Below are 20,303 nucleotides of genomic sequence, written 5' to 3' on the forward strand. Positions count from 1 at the left end.
AATAGTGTTAATGGGATTGAAAAACGGCGCGCGAGACGGTGGACGGCCTGAGGTAGGCTTGGGGAGCGGTACCCATACAAAGATGCACTAGTGTACCTGGCTTGTGTGCTTGTCGTGGAGGTATGAACATGTACTCCTTCTGTTCGAAGCGTGCTTTGTGGCGTTCTTTTCACACTAAATCAAGATTGGTACCTAGATGCGGTCTGTCGCACGCTGACCTTCTAACGCGCCTTGGACCAATGGGTGAGCTTTTGATTGGCCAGAGCCAATCAGAACTGACTTGACACGCGTGTTATAACACATAACACGCTGGACGCGCTGTTAGATTGAAACTGCCGATGTCGTTCGTCCCAACACGGCCGCTTGGGCGCCGGGACAGCCGGGGTGAGACACCCGAGCGCGACGACGGGGCCTTCACGAGCGTCGTGCCCAGCGCCAAACTGCGGTCAACGGCCGAGGTACCGAGGTAGCGGCTCGCTTCTTGCTCATGGCGTCCTAGGCCTTGCTCCAGCCTTTCTCCAAGCGGCCGGAGGAAGTAGCCTTTCCGCGCAAACAGCAAGACGAGGCAGGCAATCTCCCCAAGACCAAGTTCCTCGCCATGCGTCGGCAGAACGCCAAAGGCCGCAGCGACATGCCGCGTGATGTCGTGCTCGGCGTGCATCGCAACCTCGCGGCGCTCACGTCCATCAACACCAGTCGCCATATCCTTACGGCCGCATCAACGCTCATGCTTGCTGTAGAGGAGCGCAACGATGCCATTCAAGCCCGACAAGAGCTGGAGAAGGCCAAAGTCGATATTGAGGCACTCAAAGGTGCGCAGCGTTGTGCAGAGAAGGGGACTCGAGCAGCAGTCTAGGCGAGCTCCGAACGATTCACGCCCAAGAAAACCAGCGCGCAGCCTCGCGCGAGAGCAATCGAGATAGAGTTCGCACGAGCATAGCGACGCCCAGCACCCCGCGCATGTCGCACCTCAAATCCTTTGACGCGTCGATCGAACTTGACGCCAAGGTAATAGAATAGCGTGACACATCTCCGACGCAAGTTGGCCAATATGATCGTATAGCTGCGCGCCCTCGAGAACCAGCACCAGAGCCTTGTCGAGACGAACCGCCAGCTCATCAAGCAGCTACAGAAGGCCGAGGCGGGCCGGCAACACGCATCATTGACGCTCGACAGCACCCGCTCGGATCTCGAGCGGGCGGCGAACGAGGTTCTTGCGCTGCGAGCCCAAGCGCAAGAGCTCCGAGAGCACAGCCAAACGCTCACGCAGTTTGAGGCAATATCCAAAGTACCCGTCCTGATGTGCAGAGTCGATTTGAGCGTGGAATGGCTAGAAATTGGCACAAGAGAACGACCAGCTGCGGCTCGAGGTCGTCCGCGCCCACGACGACGTCAATGCCAAGGCATTACGCGACCGGAAAGGGCGCCAAGGCCTCCACGACGAGATTGCCGCGCTTGCGAGCGAGAAGGCCGTGCACATTGAAAGGATTGCAGAGCTAACGGCGACGGTGGCCGCCATCTCGGACGCCCACGCAGCGACGCACGCCAAGCTCCTGCACCTCGAGAGCGTCCATGCGATCTTGGAAGCCCAAGTGGAGACTCTCATGGAGACGAACTTGGAACTCGCGCGGGTAGATTTACATGGCAAAATGCACCTCGTTTCCATGCACGCTTGTAGGCAAAAGCAGGGCTCAGCGACGAGCTCGCGCACGAGCGGTCGTCCGATAGTCGCCAAGAGCGGAACGCACTGAACGCCAAGTGCCTCGAGCTAGCGAACGCGGTCGGCAAGCTCGAGACGGACCTGCTCCTTGAGCGCAACGTGTCGGCCAAGAAGCAGGCGCTCGTCGACCAGTACAAGGCGTCGATGGCAGGCATGACCGCGCAGATCGAAGCGCTCGTCAAGCAAGTCGCGCACCTCGAAGCGCACCAAGCGCCGCGAGACGAGTCGAGTCTTTTGCACCGCCTGCATGACGCACCCGCGTCAGCAAACGCGACCGTGGCGGCGCTTCAGATGGCGCGCAATGGAAAAGACGAAGCGCTCTCGATCCTCTCGGAAGAGAAGGCGCAGCTCGCGACGCGCGTCCGCGAGCTCCAGCAGGAGAACGCTGCGCTTGTGCTGCGCCTCAAATCCGGCGAAAACAACCAGATCGCAGTGTTGCAAGCGCAGATGCAGGCGCTGCTGACCAAGCAAACCGACTCCCTGCGTGCCAAAGACGCGGCTGTCGCCGACTTGGCCAAGGCGCGCGCCGACTACACCGCCCTGCGCGTCGCCTTTGACGACTTGCAGGCGAGGACAACCGACCCCGCGGCCGCGACCCTCCTTCGCCGCGCCCACGATGAGCTGCGCGCGACGGTACAAAAGATCGTCGAGGCCGAGGCGTCGTCCGAGGTATACTTGTTGCCCTGCCTTGCGCTCTTGACATGCAGTGGCGTAGAGTACGTTCACATGCCTCCTCTGCATGCAGGTGCTGGAGCAGCCCATGACGCTCGTGGGCTGTGGCCATACGTTCTGTCGCCGCTGCGTCGTCCGCGGCAACCGAGAGAGCAAGATCGTCTGCAAGGTACACGTGCTTTCGCCAGCGATGGGACGCACTGTGCCATAGGAGTGCCACTACGAATGCATGGAGAAGAGCTTGTTCGAGAACCAAGCCCTCGCCGACCTCGCCGCCCGCTTTGTGTTTCGCCAACAAGCGCTGGCGTCGCTCACTGCCACATGTCGCGACCTCGGCGCTGCCTTTGCCGCCTCGTCGCCGCCCACTTGACCCTTAGCCACTGTCGTATCATTCAATGGCATCCGTGTGTTCCAGTGGACCGCATCGCTGCTTGCTGGTCATGAACCTTGCAGCATGCTGCATCGCTTGGCCTCCTTGCCAAGGAGGCCACCTCTCTGTCATCAAGGTCCGCTGTGTCGTGAGAAGCAGGAGGAATCTCGAAGCCCATTTTGAAACGACGCAAAGATCGCGTCCTTTTTGGCCAATCGTAATACGACGTCGGTGGAATTTTATCCAATCAACGGCGGTCCGTTACACGGCTGTTTAGTGCTTGCGTTTGTATGGGGCAGATTGACTTTTGCAAAGAGAGACGGACGACGCAGCATGTCGTTCGCCGCCACGATGAAGAACATCGCTGCCAACACCAACATGCCGGCGGGCATGGCGGAGCTGGCCAAGAAGATCCGCGGGGAAGGCAACGACTCCAAGTTCTTTACGACGAGCAAGAAGGGTACGCATGAGCATGGCCGCGAAGGCGAGGTCGAGCCACGTGGACGTAGGCGAGACCCACGAGCTGCGCACGGAGCTCGCGGACCAGAGCCGCGACAAGAAGAAGGACGCGGTGAAGAAGGTCATCGCCAACATGACCGTCGGGAAGGACGTCTCGATGCTCTTCACGGACGTCGTCAACTGCATCCAGACGGCCGACACGCAGTTGAAGAAGCTCGTGTACCTCTACCTGATCAACTACGCCAAGAGCAACCCGGACTTGACGATCCTCGCCGTCAACACCTTTGTCAAAGTACGTGCTTGTTGGGATTTAGTACGAGAAGCTGCAGCAGCGGCGAGCGTAGGATGCCAACGACCCGAACCCGCTCCTGCGCGCGCTCTCGGTCCGGACCATGGGCTGCATCCGCGTCGACCGCATCACGGAATATTTATGCGAGCCGCTGCGCAAGTGCTTGACGGACGAGGTACGCGCATGGCCGAGGCAGCATTGATCGATGCATGTGGTTCGTAGGACCCGTACGTGCGCAAGACTGCCGCGATCTGCGTCGCCAAGCTCTACGACATCAACCCCGAGCTTGTTGACGAACAGGGCTTTTTGGACATGCTGCGCGAGCTCATCTCCGACTCGAACCCGACGGTGCGCATCGCTTCTTTGCTCCAGAAGCTCATGCAGTGCATGTAGGTCGTCGCAAACGCTGTCGCGGCCTTGTCTGAAATCTCGGAGAACGGCGGCGCCCACCAGTTCAAGGTTCGCACTGTCCATGTACATGGTGTATCCTCATATAGCGATGTGTAGATCACCAAGTCGGTGCTCCAGAAGCTCCTCGCGGCGCTCAACGAGTGCAACGAATGGGGCCAGGTGTTCGTCTTGGACGCGTTGGCCAACTACGTGCCGACGGACTCGCGTGAAGCCGAAGGCATCATCGAGCGCGTCACGCCGCGTCTCCAGCACGCCAACTCGGCCGTCGTGCTCTCGGCCGTCAAGGTCATCATGAAGTACGTATTCTTTCCTCTGTCCTTGGCGTGTGTCTCACATTGCAAGTAGGTTCTTGGAAAAAGTGTCGAACGCAGACACGGAGCGTGCGCTCTCGCGCAAGATGGCGCCGCCGCTTGTGACGCTGCTCTCGACCGAGCCCGAGATCCAATACGTCGCGCTGCGCAACATCAACCTCATCGTGCAGAAGCGGCCGACGATCTTGTCGAACGAGATCAAGGTCTTCTTCTGCAAGTACAACGACCCGATTTACGTCAAGGTATTTGCTTCATATGATGAAGGCTGCAACATTCCTATGTCACTTTGGTCTAGATGGAGAAGCTCGAGATCATCATCCGCCTCGTCTCGGACCGCAACATCGAGCAGGTCCTTCTCGAGTTCAAGGAGTATGCGACCGAGGTCGACGTGGACTTTGTGCGTCGGAGCGTGCGCGCGATTGGGCGGTGCGCCATCAAGCTCAACAACGCGGCTGAAAAGTGCATTCAAGTGCTCCTCGAACTCATTCAGACCAAGGTCAACTACATTGTGCAAGAAGCGATCGTCGTCATCAAGGACATCTTCCGCAAGTACCCGAACCAGTACGAGAGCATCATTGCGACCTTGTGCGAGAACCTCGACACGCTCGACGAGCCCGAGGCCAAGGCGTCGATGATTTGGATCATTGGCGAGTACGCCGAGCGCATCGACAACGCGGACGAGCTCCTGCAGTCGTTCCTGGACTCGTTCGAGGACGAGACGGCGCAAGTCCAGCTCCAGCTGCTCACGTCGACGGTCAAGCTCTTCTTGAAGCGCCCGAACGAGACGCAGGCCATGGTCCAGGCCGTCCTCAAGAAGGCGACGGAAGAGAGCGACAACCCGGATTTGCGCGACCGTGGGTACGTGTACTGGCGCCTCCTCTCGGCCAACCCCGAGGCCGCCAAGGCTGTCGTGCTCTCGGAGAAGCCCGTGATCAGCGACGACACGTTTACGCTCGAGCCGTCCATCTTGGACGAGCTCATCGGCAAGATCTCGACGCTCGCGAGTGTGTACCACAAGCTCCCCAACACGTTTGTCGTGCGCACCAACATTGCCGACATCCAAAAGCAAAACGAAGAGGAGCGCGACACGGAAGGCGACGAGCGCTACGACGACGGCGCTGAAACGTCGGACGGTGGCGCGTCGGCGGGCGGCCCTGTTGACCTCCTCGACATGGGCGGGCTCTCGGTCGGTGGCGGCCATGCCCCGGCGGCCGCGCCGCCTGCCGCGCCGCTCGACATCTTTGGCAGCCCGACGCCGTCGGCGGCGGCGCCAACAAAGAAGATGCTGCCGTTGACGAACGCGCAGTCGGGCAAGGGCCTCGTGCTCCGTGGGTGCTACAGCCGTCGGGCCGGCGCGTTCCACCTCGACATGGAAGTCGAGAACCAAAGCGCGGTGGCGATCCCGAGCCTCGCGATCCAGCTGAACAAGAGCACGTTTGGTGTCGTGCCGACGCAGCCGCAAGTGACGTTCCCGTCGCCGCTCGCGCCCGGCGCGTCGACGACGTGCTCGATCCCGATGACGGTGAGCCCCCAGTTTGTGAACGCGACCGTCGCGCCCAACACGGCGGTCCAAGCCGCGCTCAAGAACATGGGCTCCAACGACGTCATTTACTTTACGACCGAGCTCGACGTGAGCGCGATTTGCACGGAAGCCGGTCTCGTCGAGAAGGGCGAGTTTATCAACCTCTGGAAGAGCATCCCGGAGGCCAACGAGACGTACTTTACGCTCCAGCTCGGCCCGGCGTCGGCATCCGTCGACGGTCTCGCGGCGTTGCTCAAGGCGCGCAACATCTTTTACGTCGCCAAGCGGGCGGTCGACGGCAAGGAGATTGGGTACTTTTCGTTCAAGACAATGACCAACGTGCTCGCGCTCCTCGAAGTGACGTTCGACGGCTCGACCGTCGCCAAGATGTGCGTCAAGGGCGAGCAAATGGCGTTCAACGGCGTCTTCCAGAAGATGCTCGAGGCCCTCGTCGCGTAATTCGTTCGAAAATGCACTTAGTCGCTTGGTTTCAAATTAGGATTATTGTACGCTATGGCTACGGGGCGTGGAGATCAGCAATCTCATGTAGAACTTGCTCCTCCATCAAGGCGCAAGCGCCGATATCAGGTAGCTAGAATAGGTGTCATCATCTCTCCACGTCCTCCATTGTCGTCTACGAGGCGCCTGTTGAATTCGGAAATGAGCGAAACGAGCGCCGACCCAAATGATTGGTTGGGATTTTAGTCCTGGTTTCGTATCCGGATGGGCATGGGCGCCTCGTTTTAGGGCGTGTGTGCCGAAACGAGATCCCGGCGCCTAGCTGAAGGCCACCACAAAACACCAGCGGCGGCGAGGGAGCGACAGAGGAAGGCAGCCATGGCCCGTAACGAAGAGAAGGCGAATGCGATGCTCAACCGATGGACGTCCATGAAGACGGACATGTCCAAGGTCGTTCATGGGTGCGTCGCCGGCAGCGAAGGAGACTGCGACTCATGGGCTGTCGTAGGCGCCGCCCGTTTGACACGAAAGAGTGCACATCGCTCGCCGACGCCGAGCGCTACCGCCGCCAAGTGATCCGCATCATCTCGCGCAAGGTGTCGGAGATCCAGAATGGTGGGCATCGGATACATCGCTAGGTGACAACGACTCACGCCATGGGCTAGCCTCGCTTGGCGAGCACGTGATCCGCGACCTCAACGACCTCATCAACAAGCGCATCGGCGAGAAGCACATGTGGGAGAAGCGCATCGTCGAGCTTGGCGGATCACGCTACGCGTCGGGCAAGTTTGAAGACGGGTACGAGGCCGACGGCGTGACGCTGCAGAGCGGGAAGGGCTACAAGTACTTTGGCGCGGCAAAGAATCTACCGGGCGTTCGCGAGCTCTTTGAGAAGAAAGAACCGCCCAAGCAGAAGCGGAGTCGGTATGTGGTATTCCCATGCAACGAGACGACTGATTTCCTCCATAGAAAAGACATGTACCTCGGCATCGAGCCCGACTACTATGGCCAGTTGGACGTCGCCGACGACGCCGACCTCGTCGCCGAAGAAGCAATGATGGAGGCCCGACGCATCCAGGAAGCCATTGCGGAGTGGGAGCGCAGAGAAGCCGAGAAGCTCGAGGCGCAGCAACAGGTAACACCATTGGTTGCATGGCCCGAACGCACGACTCATGTCTGTCTATGCACGTAGCCGGCGCCGCTTCTATAAGGCACACGACCCAGACAGCCTCGAGTCTGCGAGCAACAACCTCACTACGCCCTTTAATTCTATCTAATCGTGCCAGTTCGACTTCATGCATCTTGCTGACATGGCTCCTTGCGTCGCGATTGCATACCGCTGCATACAAAGAGCATCCTGCACTGGGAGCTACGCGTCCACGAGTAGCTAGCTCCCACAGTCTGGATCGACGTTGTTGACGCACGCGTCCAAACAATCTATATATTGCAATTAAGTTGAGGTCGTTCGTCGATGCAAACGAGGCCATATTAGCCACGTATTTATTGACGGAAGTGCGTGATGGGTTCCATCTTCTGGTGGGCGGCGTAGGCCTTCGTGGCCTCCTTCCATTCCGCCGACGTCGTCTTGGGCTCGCCAGGGGCAGCGCCGCCGAAGTCCTCACCTACAGATCGCATGAGCCATGAGCGTTCGCCATGGCGTGTGGGTACCCGAGTAGCGGAGCGAGCCAAAGACGGCGTACGAGCAGGCGAAGCAGCCGGCAATCGAGACGCCAATGGCCTGCGTCTTGGGCAACTTGGTCAAGAGCTCGTACAACATCTTACTTCGAAGGTGAAATGGGAATAGCCACCTCGCCGCCAATTGTTCACCCATCGACTTTGACAGGTTTATCCGTTTCCGCAGGCAATCGACAAACCACTACCAAGGTTGCCCACACGTAATAATTTTCCGCATATTCCAATTGAAATACCATCCAAGACCAAAGCCAAAGGGACCCGAAAGAGCATTGTCAAATTACGTCAACACAGAGAAATGCACCATCCGGATGCGAGGCAACCGTCGTATCCGGATTGCATGGCTTTGCATCGCCGCGTCGACGCCGCATAATATGAGCGGCGCGGCAACATGGTGCATGGGCCTGGCTGGCTGGCTCCATGGCCAGCGTGGCATCCATGGTCGACCGGACCCATGCCATGGAGGTATCATGGCGGCGTGATGCATGCGTGCAGCATCCCGCCACGGGCAGGTCGATACGTCCCAGGATCGACGATGATGTCCAAGGAAGCCTTGCATTGCGATGTATCTTACGACGAGGCGAAGCGCGCCGTGTCTCTAGCGCCATCCGCCATTCACGATCATGGTAACATGGCACATGCAGGCGCGTATTGATCTAGTTGTATATACAGAAGTGGTTGCCGTTGCCTACAACTTCATCGAGCGGCAAATGGTGAGCATCATTTCAATGCCGCGGAGCTCGCGGACGCGCGCCTTGATGGCCTCGTCCTGGCCGCAGAGCGATGCGAGGAGGATCGCAACGTTCTTGCGCGCGACCTTGTCGTCTTTGGCGCTGCGCATGCACTCGACGAGCGCCTCGAGCCCACCGTTCTGCACGATCGCGTCGACGTCACTGCGCTGGCCGTCGCGCACGAGCGCAATTGCACACTTGGTCGCGTTCGCCAAGCAGCGCTCAAACGCCGGCGGGAACGGCGGCGTGTGCGAGAGGAGGCCGCTGCGGAAGAGCGCCGTGAGGCAGTGGGCGCGGCGACAAAAAGCCCGTGTCGACGGCAGGTCCATGGCCCACGCAAAGTGGCACAGCACTTGCGCCCGCACGTGCCACGTCATGGCATCCGGCATCGCCGAAGCCGTGGACGTTTCGAGGACGCGCCAGAGCAGTGCAAGGTCGCTCGGCCGCGCCAGTTCCTCGCGCAGCGCCGGCAGTGAGTGGAGGCGGCAGAGGAGGCTCACGCAGTGCGACTGGAGCATGCGCTCGCCTAGAAATGAGTTGACATCTGTCAAGCGGACTTGAGTCGCTTACCGTCGCGGTCCAGAAGCATAAAGAGGACGCGAGGCGCGCCAGCCGTGTGCAGGTCAGTGCGGATGGCCGATGTCGGATTGATGGCGAGGTTGAGCAGCACCGCCGCCGCGCGCTCGGACGCTGACGCGGCCAGCGTGTCGACCAAGCTCTGTGTCATCTACCGTTGCATGGGCGCATATGACACCGTGCGTCAAGCCTTCTCTGGAAGATACCTCGAGGTGCAAATCTGGCTCGGTCTCGACGATCGCCCGAAAGATACTTTCGTTCGAGAGGTTGAGCAGCAGGCCAAGCACGTCGCTGAGCGCCTCGGACGCCGGTGCGCCCAGAAAGGCCAGACTCTGACGAAGGACGGGTTGGACCAGCGACGTCGTCAGCGTCACCCGGCACGCGTGGACGTCCGAGACCGTGATGAGCAGGCGCGCTGCCGTCGCCGTCACGACGCTACGCGGCGCCAAGAGGCGCAGCAGCTGTGCAAGGAGGCTTGGTGTTTGCACGACCAACGTCTTCCACAACGGCACGGCGAGAAGCGCCTCCAAGAGCTGCCACAAGGCTGGCGTGTTCGACGACGCCAAGGCAGCTGTGAACCAGGCGCGAAACGCGACGTCATGATACAAGGCGCGCTTGTTGCGGTCGTCGGTGGCCGTCGCGGCGACGAGGCAGTCGAGGGCCGTCGCGTTGGTTTCCGCTGCCGCCGCCACGGACGCCAGGGCACCCGACGTTCGAAAGAGCAGACGCACCTGTGCATCGACGTGGAGCACGGGCGAGAGGGCCACCATGGCCGCGTCGTCGAGCTTTGCAAGGAGCTTCTTCGCAGCGTGCAAATGCAGCGTGTCAAGAGTCGGGACCGCCACCATGGACGCGTCGAGCGCCGACCGCGCGCACACGTCGTCGTACTCGCCGACAATCGCAGAGTGCTGCTCGAGGAGGTCCTTGTTGTCCGGATAGAGCCGCGTCGCTTCCTTCATGACGGCGGCGGCGCCTTGTAGGTCCTGCAAACGGTGGAGCACGGCGGCTTTGCGCGAGAGCGCCTTCATGTGCGCGGGAGCTACGTACAGCGCGCGCGTACAAAACTCGAGCGCATCGTCAAGGCACTCGAGCCGCAGATAAGACTGCGCGATGTTGGTCAAGACGGCCGCGTCGTGGGGCGCTTCGGCGAGCGCCGCCACGTACTGCTTGATGGCGTCGACGTATTGCTTGCGCTTGTAGTGCGCGTTCCCGCGCGTCTTGAGCTCTAACACCAGATTCAACAAGACGAGAAAATGAGAGTCGGGCGTGTACTCTCGGCGAGCTTGGCCTTTTCGCGCGTCGACTTTCGACGCTTGGCAATGTCTTCTTGGAACTGCGTGCAGAACTCTGGGTTCGCGCGCTCGAACGCGTCGTTCTTCATCTTCTCGTCCAGCGCCGCCTGGCGCGCCTTCTCTTCCAATGTCACGGGGTCCTTGGGCTCCCATGCGTCCCAGACCGAGTAGTCGTTGGCTAGTAGAGCTCTCATGGGCAAGGTATAGACTTTGTTTGGCGTACCGTCGCGCGCCTTGTACGCTTGGACAACGCGATTCGCCCACGCATCGGCCTTGGCGCTGGACGCTTCCCCGTCGTCGTCCTCGGCGCGCTCGATGGAAAAGCGGAGCTTGGCGCGCGTCCACCAGTTCTCGTGCTCGTCGGCTTTCTCCTTGCGCTTGCGCTCCTCCTGCATTGCCCACATACAGAGGCTGTCGATGATGGCTCTTCTTGACGCACCTCGCGCTGCTTGCGCTCGGCTTCGCGCTTTTGGCGAGCGCGCTCTTCCGCAGCCTCTTGCTCAGGCGTGAGGTAGCCTGGCACCTAATGCGTCATGAGCAACGTGGTGCCATCCACGCGAAATGCGTACGTCGCACTCGTCGGGATCGAACGTGCCATTCTTGATCTGGTCGACGGCGCGGGCCACCTACGCAGCAGGATTCGCAGGTGGCACGCAGCTTGGCCGTCACGCACCGCGTCGGCCTTGCGCACAAAGTCGTCGAGGTCCTGGTTGGAGACGCCGCTGCGGCGCTCCATGTCGAGCAGGTCCATCGGGTTCATCATGCTGTCGAGCAACTCGGTATCTTGGAAGATCTTCCAAGAACCGTTGCGACGCAAAATAGTGTACGACATGAATAGTATCGTGTACAGTATACACGTGTGTTGGCCTTTTGTGTGAAATAGAGTTAATCCGAGGCAGGCAAGCGCAGCATGGCCCACTACCTCAAGCTCTTCCTCAGCGACGTCAAGAACGCCGACCGGTGCCGATGGGACGATGGAAGCAAGAAGTTTGTGATCGGTCGGCCGCCACAGCGCTTCAATCGCGTCCGCATCATGGGCGTCGTCATCGGCGTCGCGCAGCACATGGTCGAGATCGGTACGATGGCCATTGTCACCTCGCTTTGCGCATGCGCCATGCTTGTGCTCGTAGACGATGGCTCGGGCACGATCCTCGTTCAGTCGACTGTCGCCATGACGATCCGCCTCGGCGACCTCGTACGTGCCACGCCATGATGTGGCGATGGCACCACGCAGCCACTTGTAGATCGATTGCCTCGGCGAGCTCCAGCCTTTGCACCCGCGACTCAAGTGTCAATACGTCATTGGCAACCAGTACGACGGCGCATCCTTCGCGTGCCATCTCATCGTGCGCCATGTAGCATTTACCCAGTGCAGGACCGCAACATGGAGACCTTGCGGTTCCTCGAAATCATTCAGCTGCACGTCCTTGCGCGAGCACCGCAAACCTCATCGAGCTCGCATTAGGTACAAGCAATGCTATTTTTCGGACTTGCCGGCGCCAACCGACGCGATGGACGGCGTCACGCCACTCCCGGCCGTCGTCAAGGCGACCATCAAGCGCAAGTTCACCACCGAGGGACTCAGCGATTCATTGACGGCGGCGGCGCCTCCCGCCGAGTACTTTCTAACCGTGCGCGAGGCCGAGTGCGACCGCTTCGCGAGGGGTTTGCGTCAGCTCGAGCTACGGTGCGCCTTGCATATTGTAGTTTGAGATGCCACCTGCTTGGTAGAGCCAACAAGCCACCGTACGCGATCATCAAGGCAAGCGACACCGTTGTCTTGAACGGAGCCTTCGTTTCCAAGGTCCGGGCCAAGCGAACGTACCCCAGCGTTGCCCACGCTCTCGCTGCGGAAGATCCGGCGCTCCTCCTTCCAGAAGGCGTGGCACCTGCGACGGGTACGTCTCGCCGCCGCTGGCGTCTATACTACTATGTCCATAGCTGCCAGCCACTTTCGCAGCTACATCAGCGAGTACGAAGAGAAGGCTGGTGGCGTCGTCGTCTTGGAGATGGGCATTGTGCCGGTTGCCGAGCTCGGCGCCGAGGAAATTGGTGCGTCGATCTTTTGCTCGCACGAGGCTCTCATCGCACGATATATCTAGGTACGCTGATCTACGAGCAGCTCGAAGCCGCGCCCGCTGGCCTGACGCTCGAAGAGCTCGCGGTCGCGTGTCCGCAGCTCAAGATCCAACTGATCCTCGACGCAGTCACCAACGTATGCATTCTTGTAGTGGGGTTTGATTGGGCATGTATCACTAGATGCAAATGGACGGCATCGTCTACGTCGCCAACCTACGGTACCTCGTGCTGTAACCCTCCAAACCGTCGGCGACTCACTTCTTCGGCTTCTTTTTGGGCGAGTTGGCCCCCGCGCTCGTCCTTGGACCGCTCGTCCGTCACTTGACCTTCGGACTCGAGCAAAATAAGCAGCTCGGCGCGGTGGAGGCGCAGCGCGATGTTGGTTTCCGTCGGATCGATCACAAGCACGAGGTCGGACGCTGTGGAAGCATCCCGGACGCGCTGCTTCATGTCGAGGCCCGGCACTGTGCAAAACGGGTTTCTGCGCCGGAGGGCCACGCCGAGCGCGGCTGCGACCTGGGAGCTCTTGGCGACAAAGTCCGTGTCATGGACCATGCGCAGCAAGTAGTTGGTCCCGCGCCACACGAACGGCATCGGACGCACCTATGACGTATATCGGTAGAGCAATAGATCGATGGAGGCATATGGACGCACGAGGATGCGGCGCCAAAGCGCAATGGCTTCGACGACGTCGATGGACGCCAGGCGCAGCTGCAGAAGCGCTTGGAGGAGGTCGGTTGGCGGCGTCGGCGGCACAAAGCCCGTTGCGAGCTCGAGGGTGTAGTCAAGACACGCTTCGCGCACAACGATCGCACGCAAAACGGCAAGCTCCTTGGTGGACTGGGACGCAAACTGCTGGTGCGAGATCGGCGCGAGCTTGGTCGTGGCCTTGCGCATGATCCCAACCGGCGCCACTTCAACTTGAAAGAAACGGTCATATCCGAAAACTAGAATGGAGTTACCCTTTCAACGCCCAAGGCCGGCACCAACACGGTGCTGCTATCGTTGCTCTGGCACGTTGCGGCGGCGACGTTTGAAGCCCGGCTCGATGTTCATCTCATCGAGAATGTCTAGCTAAAGCCCGCAGTCGACCACGTCGTTCGCGTGGCAGAACGTCGCGTAGGCTTTCTTGTCGTCTGACGTGCAGTGCTGCTGGAGCGGCCGCGCAAGCACGATACGATCGTACAAGCGCCAACCTGCGTCGGGTGGAGAAGCCAGGCGGTGCGGGAGAGAGGAGCCTCGGACCTCCTCTGCCCAGCGCGCGCCCATGACCCATGCTTCGTCGTCGCGGGCAACTGCCACGGGACGTTTCGATTGGCTGTTACCTTTTCTGCCTCGTCTACGCTCTAGCGGCAGCATAACTTCACCGCTATAGAGGCCTCCTATAGCGGCAGACCTCGATTTTTAGCGATAGCCATAACTATAGCGGTGCGTTGGACCACGTTGTCACCGCTATAACACCATGCGACATGCAATAACAAGCGTGACAGTTATAGATTAGCTATTGCGGCGCCGCGTTGGAGATGCTCTTTCTCGCTGCGAGCGCGAGCTGCATGTCCTTGACCTTGACGGTTTCGCGGTCGTCGCGGGTGGCATACGCGTTTGCGTCCCGAAAGAGTTCGACAATGTGGGATTCGCAGGCTACCTGGATCAGGCCCACCGCTGTTCCGTGGAAGCGCACGCCCGGCTTGTAGTCGTTTACGACGTCGCGCATGAGGCGCAAGAACTCCGACCGGGGAATGGACAGACCCGCGCTCTCGATGAACTCGGCGTACTGGCGCATCGCGGTAGAACGCTTAGTGCGGTCGGCGGCCGGCTCCCGAGGCACCTTCACACTCGTCGACTTGCGTGGTTCCTGCTTCATCCGGGCCATTGCTTCTGCTGGCTGCATTCTTCTCCCTCTTTTTTTGCATGCGCTGCGCGAAGTATTTTTACTCGCCCCATGTTGTTCGCACAAAGCCAGAGTTTTTCGCCATGCCCGAGCCCGAACATCAACATCCCGTCACCGACTATGCCAAGCAAAACCCGACGCCGACGGTTGTATAATAGTATATAATCTAAGCGTCAACATGGCTCGAAATCGTTTCGCAAACAATAAAACAATAATGACCGCAACATCTGCGAAACCCAATTTTGGCCAACCCACAATAAGTGATATCGCCTGTTGTAACGGGTGATTCATCCTTTCGTGGATACGACCGACGGCAAGATCATCATGGAGCCCCAGGAAGCGCCAAGGCTCGGACCTGAGGGCCGGACCAGACGACTGGGATCTTGGCGCTGAACAGAGTCCCATCCTACTCGAGCTGCAGCTGCCATCGCCTCGGTCGCATGCGCCACGTCGACGGGCATCGCGGCAGCGTTACGCTACGAAGTCGACGACCATGCCGAAGTATCTTTGTTTAAATAGCAGCCAATCACAGCGCAGTGCGACAAGCTGCAGTCTGCAGCGAGCGCCGTCATCAACCGCACCTTGCATCGCATCAGAGTCGTAACCAAGTCCAGACGATTCCTGTGCGTGCAAGCCATGGGTGCATATCACAAGATGCGCAGTGACGACGAGGTCGAGCCGCCAGAGCCAACGGTAATGTGACCCCTGCATTGGTGCAACACCCTTACCATTGTTTCAGGCAACGCAAGTGAGCGACTTGTCATTGCGCGAAAGACTCGGCACGTGCACCGTTCGAGAGAACGAAGCGCTCGCGATTTTAGACGACATCGAGTCCATCGCCCGCGATAATGCGTTGGCCGATGCCGACGAAGATGCGGCAGCGGTCAAGCCCCTCCTCATGAACGCCTTGTTCCCAGATGCGACGGAAGTTTTCGACAACCCGGGGTTCCTCTTGTGCTGCTATCTACCCGGCGCCCCGACGGCCGAGACCATCAAGTCCGTTCTCGCGCACCTCGAGATGGAGGTTCGGCCCACGGGTACACGCGCCGAAGGACGCGTTTATGACGCCATCGTGTCCTCTGCCACGTACGACCAAGATGTGGCAGCCCTCACAAAATTTACGAAGTTGAGCGACAAGGAGAGCAAGGATCGGTGCGAAAACTGTGGCAACTGTGGTTTCACATGTTGTTGTGCCTAGGAAACGTGACGCACAATACCACCGCAATCAGCAGCGCGACGTCAACCGCATCGCGCGGCACATCGTCAAGGTCATGGCTGCTCAGGCCAAGAAGAAGAAGCCCACCAGCATCCAGGAAGTGCTCCGCGCCAACGTCTTTGCGGACACGGGCAGAGTTCGTCGCGACACGTCGGCCAAGTCGCCCACCCGCGGCCAGGCAGCGCTTTGGGCGGCGCAGTACTGAAATTCTCCATTGGCGTCCGCGTCACCAATGTTTCTCTAGATTGAAGGTGCTACAGGGAGTCGTGCGCCACTTCCAGGTCAAGTACCCGTTGTGGGCAGCCTGGAACGATGCCAATGGTGAAGCGCCGTCGCCGCCCGCGCAGCCAGCAGAGCCAACCATAGTGACGCGCAAGCGGAAGAAGACCGCCGTCGTCCCGACGCAAACGGTGACAGCGCCAGCTGACGTCATCGACCTCACCTCATCGTCCGACGACGACGCTGTACTCAGCCCCCCAGCATACCGCCGCAAGATGCATTGGTCCCGGAAGGCCATACGACGCATTGGCGAAGATTGATGCCGTAGCTCACGAATCGATAATCTACATTTACCAAGTGCATTATTGGCAAGTATCACCCGAGAGAAGCGAGTTGGGCCGAAGCGGTTGTTCGTGGACCAGCGGCAACAGCGTCGGAAGCGTACTCGGCCCCACGCGAATGTCAAACCATTGCGGGAGCTGGAATCGATCACTGCCTTCGACTCGAGCAGGCGCCGCAGCCGGCGAGCGACGGGTTGGCAATGACGGGCCGCGCCTGCATGGTTAGAAGCGAGTGACGGCAGTCCAAGCCTCAAGTCTCCAGCTTGAGGCAAGACGGTGGTTGTTGAACTGGAGGTGGGGATCGAATCCCAGCCAACTGGCGCGGCCACAAGGGCAGACAACGAAAGAAGACGGTGCAATTAAAATACTCCAACGATCTACGCAGTGTCGAGGGCGGCCGAGACCGCAAGGATGTCCTTGCGCACGTCCACGTCCTTCTCGAGAAGGATCGCGTCCACGACGGCTGTTCGGAGCGCCTCGGCATGCGAGCCCACGACGAGGAGCAGCACTTGCCACGCCTTGCCGCGAACGTTCAGCGTCGTCGAAACGCGGGCCATCTCGAGGACGCGCCCAATGCACGCATCCACCTGGACGCGCGAGAGGAGCTTCTCACGCAGCAGCAGCGAGAGCGTGAACAGACCCGTGAGCTGCTGTTGGGTCGTGCCTGCCTCGAGGAGTTGCCGCAGCGTCACAAGCGCCGAGGTCGCGACCCAATCGGGCCCGCAGAGCTTGGCGACGCTGCTCAACGCCGAGGCTGCAGCCAAGCGCACGTCGCAGACCGGGTCCGTCAGGAGCGAGAGGCAGATGCCGGGAATGTACTGCAACATGGCTTGCGACGGCGACCCGCTGCGCGCCCACGCGTCGATGCTCTCGACGGCCAAGAGCCGCGTGCGCCACACAGCGCCCTTTGCCAACGTCTCGAGGCTCGAGACGAGGATACTCGTCACGTCGTCCGAGAGGCTCTCGCAGTGCGACGCAAGGGCCTCCACGACACTTTGTCGCACGAGCAGATCCTTGTCGTTCATGAGCTGCGAAATCAGCGACACGAGCGCTTCGCCGCGGGCCTTGCCGAGGAGATCGACGCCGTCGCCGACAGAGGTCGCGACCGCGCGGCGCACCGAGACGCACGGGTCTTTGGCAAGCGTAAAGAGGGCTGGTAGGATCGACGCCGTGACCTTGAGAAAGGCGGCGTCGATGTCGGCGTCGGCAAGAACGACGAGCGCCAACGCGACGGCGAAGCCGACCTTGGCGCAATTGACGCGCACCTCCATGTTGACGTCTTTGACAAGACCGAGAAAGTGGTCGAGCATGACCTCGGCGAGCGCCGGGCCCATCGCACTCACAAGGTCGGGCATCGAAGTCACGATCTGGAGACGCACTTGCCAATCACTGTCCGAGACGAGAGCGTTGATGAGCGGGACGAGCTGGAGCCGCGTCATGTGGAGCGACGCTTCCTCGCCCATGATGTGGGGCAGCGCCGCGCCAATACCCGCAATGGCCTTGACGCCGTACAGCCGGACAAGGTCGGACGGATCCCCGACGGTCTTTTCAAGCATCTGCAGCGTCCACGGCATCGTGCGCGGGCCAAGGTGCAGTGCGAGCTCCGGAAGGATGTGGGCACCGGCGCGGCGGACCAGCGGCGCCTCGTCCTGGAGAAGCCGGTCAAACATGCCGCGCAGCTGGACCGTGAGGTCGCCAGTGACGCGCTCATATACGATCGGGAGCAGCGCCAGCGTCACAATGCGCGAGCTGGGGCTCGAGTACAAGCTCAGACGCGCGACAAGCGCCGGAATCGTGCGGACAAACACATGGTCGGGCAGGGCTTTGGCGATCGCCACAAGCGACTCGACCACGACATCTACAAGAGGAATCGTCTGGCATTCGCACGAGCATGGCGGCTACCCCAGGTCGTGCTCTTCTCGATCACAGCCGCGGCTTCAAAGACGTTGAGCGCAATCTGCAGCAGCAGCCACTTGGCGTGGCCGACCGGCGACTCGCTCTCGGCCGCCGTGTCACCGCAGAGAAGCGCGAGGTGGCGCATGCACGACAGCGTCTGGAGCACGACAAACTCGCCCTTGTCCGGATGGCTCTCGAGCGAGGCAAAACCGTTGAGGAGGAACGCTCTCGCAGGGCACGCCGCACCAACGAGAGGCGATGTGCCCGAGGCCCACTCGGCCAATAGCTCGTGGCCAGCGTCGTCGACGGCCTTGATGTCAACGTCGTCGGACGTCGCCGTCCCTTGCTTGCTCAGTTCTTTGTGGAGCATGACGCAGGCCGCGTTCGGAAAGTACTGGAGCACCTAGACAACCATAGTGGAGTGTGGGACATCAAAGGCGTGTTCCGGCAGCAAACCAACCTGGAGTAGCTTGCGTTCGAACCGCTTGAAGCTCACGCGATCTTCCTCGGGCACGAAAATCTCGTGGCGCTCGATGCGCTCGGCGCGGCCCGCAACTGTGTGCGTCTGCGGCACGCGAACGTTCCGCGCGAGTTGCTTCTTAAGTTCTGGGAGCCATGTACCCGGCGGGCAGCAAAAGCTACGCGCGATGACGCACCGTTCGTCAGGATTTGTATGAGTACCTCAGAACGAGCGGGCGGGGCAGCGTCTGGATCAGCTGCAACGTCTCCTTGTGCGTCAGCTGCGTGACGCAGTCGCCGTTGATCGCGACGAGCCAGCTGTCCATGTGCACGTTGGCGCGCGCAGCCGACGTGTTCTCCTTGACGTTGACGACCACCGTACGCTGTAATATACAGTGTTTTTCCGATCCAGTGGATAGAATGGGTTTGTACCTCGTGAATGTTTTCGACCGTGATGCCCATGGGTCCCGTGGGAAATGTGGCGTCGTACATGGGCCAGGTCAAGGGCGGGAGCGCGCCGTCGACGGGAAAGAGGTCGTGGCCGAGGACGCCGTCAAAGTCGGGCAGCGCCGACTGCGGCTGGAAGTAGCGGTCGATCGCGAGCGCCACGTTGCCGTCGCTCCAGAGAAAGTAGAGCAAGAGGCGGTCGCTGCGCTCGTCGGCGTTCGGGATCATCTCGCGCATCGAAGCGAGCGCCGACTCGAGGACTTGGAGCCCGTACGTGACGGCCACGGCCGGCTTCTCGGGCGTCGTGGCCTTGGGGAAGAGCGAGCTACCGGGCACGATCTTGGTCGGCGTTCGCTTCTGCGTCTCTTCGCCGTGCTCGGACCGGCGAAAGCGAAGGCGAACGGGCACCGCCACGACCTAATACATGGGATGCTCGCAAGGTTGAACGCGGGACTGCAAGACACACCTCTTTCGAGAGCCGAGTGATGATGCCATGACAGTTGGCCTCCTTGATCGGGTGCTCGGAGCACTCGATGAGCACGTCCGACTTTTGGATGTGAGCGCGGTGCGCCGACCCGCCAGGGACGACGTCCTGCACGACGACCCGCCCCAGGACGTTCCCGATCGTCCACTGCATCTTGCCGTCCGTGATTTCAACCTCGTACTCGCCGTTTACGAGATGAATCGGTGGACTCTCCTCGACTGCTGGGGCTGGCGCCTTGTTGAAGAAGAGGTTCACCGCGGTCTCGACATCGCCCTTGGCCTCGGCCAGTAGCGTCGCCATCTCGGCCTCAGTCGCCGCTCCATCGAGCAGGTCCTTCAAGGCAGCAATGGAAGCTGCGATCGGCGCTGGCGGTGGTACGTCGGCCGTAGACGTCGGCGCGGCGACGCCCATATCGTCGTCTGAGTCACCGCTCGTGTCGTGGCTGGGCTCGTCCACGCCCATAGTCTCGTCCACGCCCATGGTCTCGTCGGCCTGGTCTGCGCTCTGGTCGAGGTAGAGCTGGACGGCCACGTTGACGTCTCCGCCAGCCTCCTTGAGGAGCGCGTTGAGCTTCTCATCCGAGACGCTGTCTCCAGTCACCTCGCGCAAGGCTGCGAGTCCCGACGCCATCTCGTCTGCGGTGGGCTCGAGGGCAAAAACGTGGAATTTGCGGCCCCGGCCGTGCATTATTTTAAATAGCCATACAAAAAACAAATCGTAAAATACCATTGACCAGCGTGCTTCCGACACACCCAATTAAGTCCGAA

The 20,303-nt window shown here is 60.4% G+C and overlaps 10 protein-coding genes across 10 annotated transcripts; 5 read left to right on the plus strand and 5 right to left on the minus strand.

Moving 5' to 3' along the window:
* Positions 1-334: 334 nt before the first annotated feature.
* SDRG_10501 (hypothetical protein) lies at positions 335-2,822 on the plus strand. Its single transcript, XM_008616493.1, has 9 exons — positions 335-458; positions 500-695; positions 741-812; positions 857-1,008; positions 1,064-1,288; positions 1,335-1,631; positions 1,679-2,389; positions 2,436-2,561; positions 2,604-2,822. Exons 1-9 carry the CDS (start codon positions 339-341, stop codon positions 2,760-2,762), a joined length of 2,058 nt encoding a protein of 685 aa, XP_008614715.1. The 5' UTR covers positions 335-338; the 3' UTR covers positions 2,763-2,822.
* A 244-nt stretch (positions 2,823-3,066) lies between these two features.
* Positions 3,067-6,254, plus strand: SDRG_10502 (hypothetical protein). The gene is made up of 8 exons (XM_008616494.1): positions 3,067-3,222; positions 3,272-3,513; positions 3,566-3,685; positions 3,733-3,858; positions 3,904-3,969; positions 4,018-4,217; positions 4,267-4,474; positions 4,528-6,254. Exons 1-8 carry the CDS (start codon positions 3,096-3,098, stop codon positions 6,211-6,213), a joined length of 2,775 nt encoding a protein of 924 aa, XP_008614716.1. The 5' UTR covers positions 3,067-3,095; the 3' UTR covers positions 6,214-6,254.
* A 271-nt stretch (positions 6,255-6,525) lies between these two features.
* SDRG_10503 (hypothetical protein) lies at positions 6,526-7,519 on the plus strand. Its single transcript, XM_008616495.1, has 5 exons — positions 6,526-6,674; positions 6,722-6,828; positions 6,879-7,137; positions 7,183-7,348; positions 7,406-7,519. The coding sequence occupies exons 1-5, from the start codon at positions 6,592-6,594 to the stop codon at positions 7,421-7,423; spliced, it is 633 nt and encodes a 210-aa protein (XP_008614717.1). The 5' UTR covers positions 6,526-6,591; the 3' UTR covers positions 7,424-7,519.
* An 82-nt stretch (positions 7,520-7,601) lies between these two features.
* On the minus strand, positions 7,602-8,029 carry SDRG_10504 (hypothetical protein). Its single transcript, XM_008616496.1, has 2 exons — positions 7,882-8,029; positions 7,602-7,835 (listed from the first exon to the last, which is right to left on the minus strand). Exons 1-2 carry the CDS (start codon positions 7,988-7,990, stop codon positions 7,714-7,716), a joined length of 231 nt encoding a protein of 76 aa, XP_008614718.1. The 5' UTR covers positions 7,991-8,029; the 3' UTR covers positions 7,602-7,713.
* Positions 8,030-8,593: 564 nt separating this feature from the next.
* SDRG_10505 (hypothetical protein) lies at positions 8,594-11,280 on the minus strand (the record flags this gene model as incomplete). Its single annotated transcript, XM_008616497.1, has 8 exons — positions 11,178-11,280; positions 11,074-11,130; positions 10,944-11,027; positions 10,728-10,893; positions 10,485-10,682; positions 9,419-10,437; positions 9,207-9,363; positions 8,594-9,162 (listed from the first exon to the last, which is right to left on the minus strand). The coding sequence occupies exons 1-8, from the start codon at positions 11,265-11,267 to the stop codon at positions 8,594-8,596; spliced, it is 2,340 nt and encodes a 779-aa protein (XP_008614719.1). The 5' UTR covers positions 11,268-11,280.
* A 36-nt stretch (positions 11,281-11,316) lies between these two features.
* On the plus strand, positions 11,317-12,874 carry SDRG_10506 (hypothetical protein). The gene is made up of 9 exons (XM_008616498.1): positions 11,317-11,580; positions 11,635-11,699; positions 11,749-11,816; positions 11,864-11,923; positions 11,970-12,191; positions 12,236-12,402; positions 12,446-12,556; positions 12,607-12,719; positions 12,764-12,874. The coding sequence occupies exons 1-9, from the start codon at positions 11,415-11,417 to the stop codon at positions 12,815-12,817; spliced, it is 1,026 nt and encodes a 341-aa protein (XP_008614720.1). The 5' UTR covers positions 11,317-11,414; the 3' UTR covers positions 12,818-12,874.
* SDRG_10507 (hypothetical protein) lies at positions 12,797-13,480 on the minus strand (the record flags this gene model as incomplete). Its single annotated transcript, XM_008616499.1, has 2 exons — positions 12,797-13,186; positions 13,238-13,480. 2 exons carry the CDS (start codon positions 13,478-13,480, stop codon positions 12,797-12,799), a joined length of 633 nt encoding a protein of 210 aa, XP_008614721.1.
* Positions 13,481-14,053: 573 nt separating this feature from the next.
* On the minus strand, positions 14,054-14,474 carry SDRG_10508 (hypothetical protein; the record flags this gene model as incomplete). Its single annotated transcript, XM_008616500.1, has 1 exon — positions 14,054-14,474. One exon carries the CDS (start codon positions 14,472-14,474, stop codon positions 14,085-14,087), a length of 390 nt encoding a protein of 129 aa, XP_008614722.1. The 3' UTR covers positions 14,054-14,084.
* A 590-nt stretch (positions 14,475-15,064) lies between these two features.
* Positions 15,065-16,287, plus strand: SDRG_10509 (hypothetical protein). The gene is made up of 4 exons (XM_008616501.1): positions 15,065-15,167; positions 15,214-15,626; positions 15,673-15,888; positions 15,935-16,287. The coding sequence occupies exons 1-4, from the start codon at positions 15,111-15,113 to the stop codon at positions 16,227-16,229; spliced, it is 981 nt and encodes a 326-aa protein (XP_008614723.1). The 5' UTR covers positions 15,065-15,110; the 3' UTR covers positions 16,230-16,287.
* SDRG_10510 (hypothetical protein) lies at positions 16,230-20,216 on the minus strand. Its single transcript, XM_008616502.1, has 6 exons — positions 19,519-20,216; positions 19,038-19,469; positions 18,828-18,988; positions 18,607-18,784; positions 18,153-18,549; positions 16,230-18,108 (listed from the first exon to the last, which is right to left on the minus strand). The coding sequence occupies exons 1-6, from the start codon at positions 20,164-20,166 to the stop codon at positions 16,628-16,630; spliced, it is 3,297 nt and encodes a 1,098-aa protein (XP_008614724.1). The 5' UTR covers positions 20,167-20,216; the 3' UTR covers positions 16,230-16,627.
* Positions 20,217-20,303: the final 87 nt, after the last annotated feature.

This window comes from Saprolegnia diclina, assembly GCF_000281045.1.
Source record: "Saprolegnia diclina VS20 unplaced genomic scaffold supercont1.36, whole genome shotgun sequence".
NCBI classification, from domain to species: Eukaryota; Oomycota; class Saprolegniomycetes; order Saprolegniales; family Saprolegniaceae; genus Saprolegnia; species Saprolegnia diclina.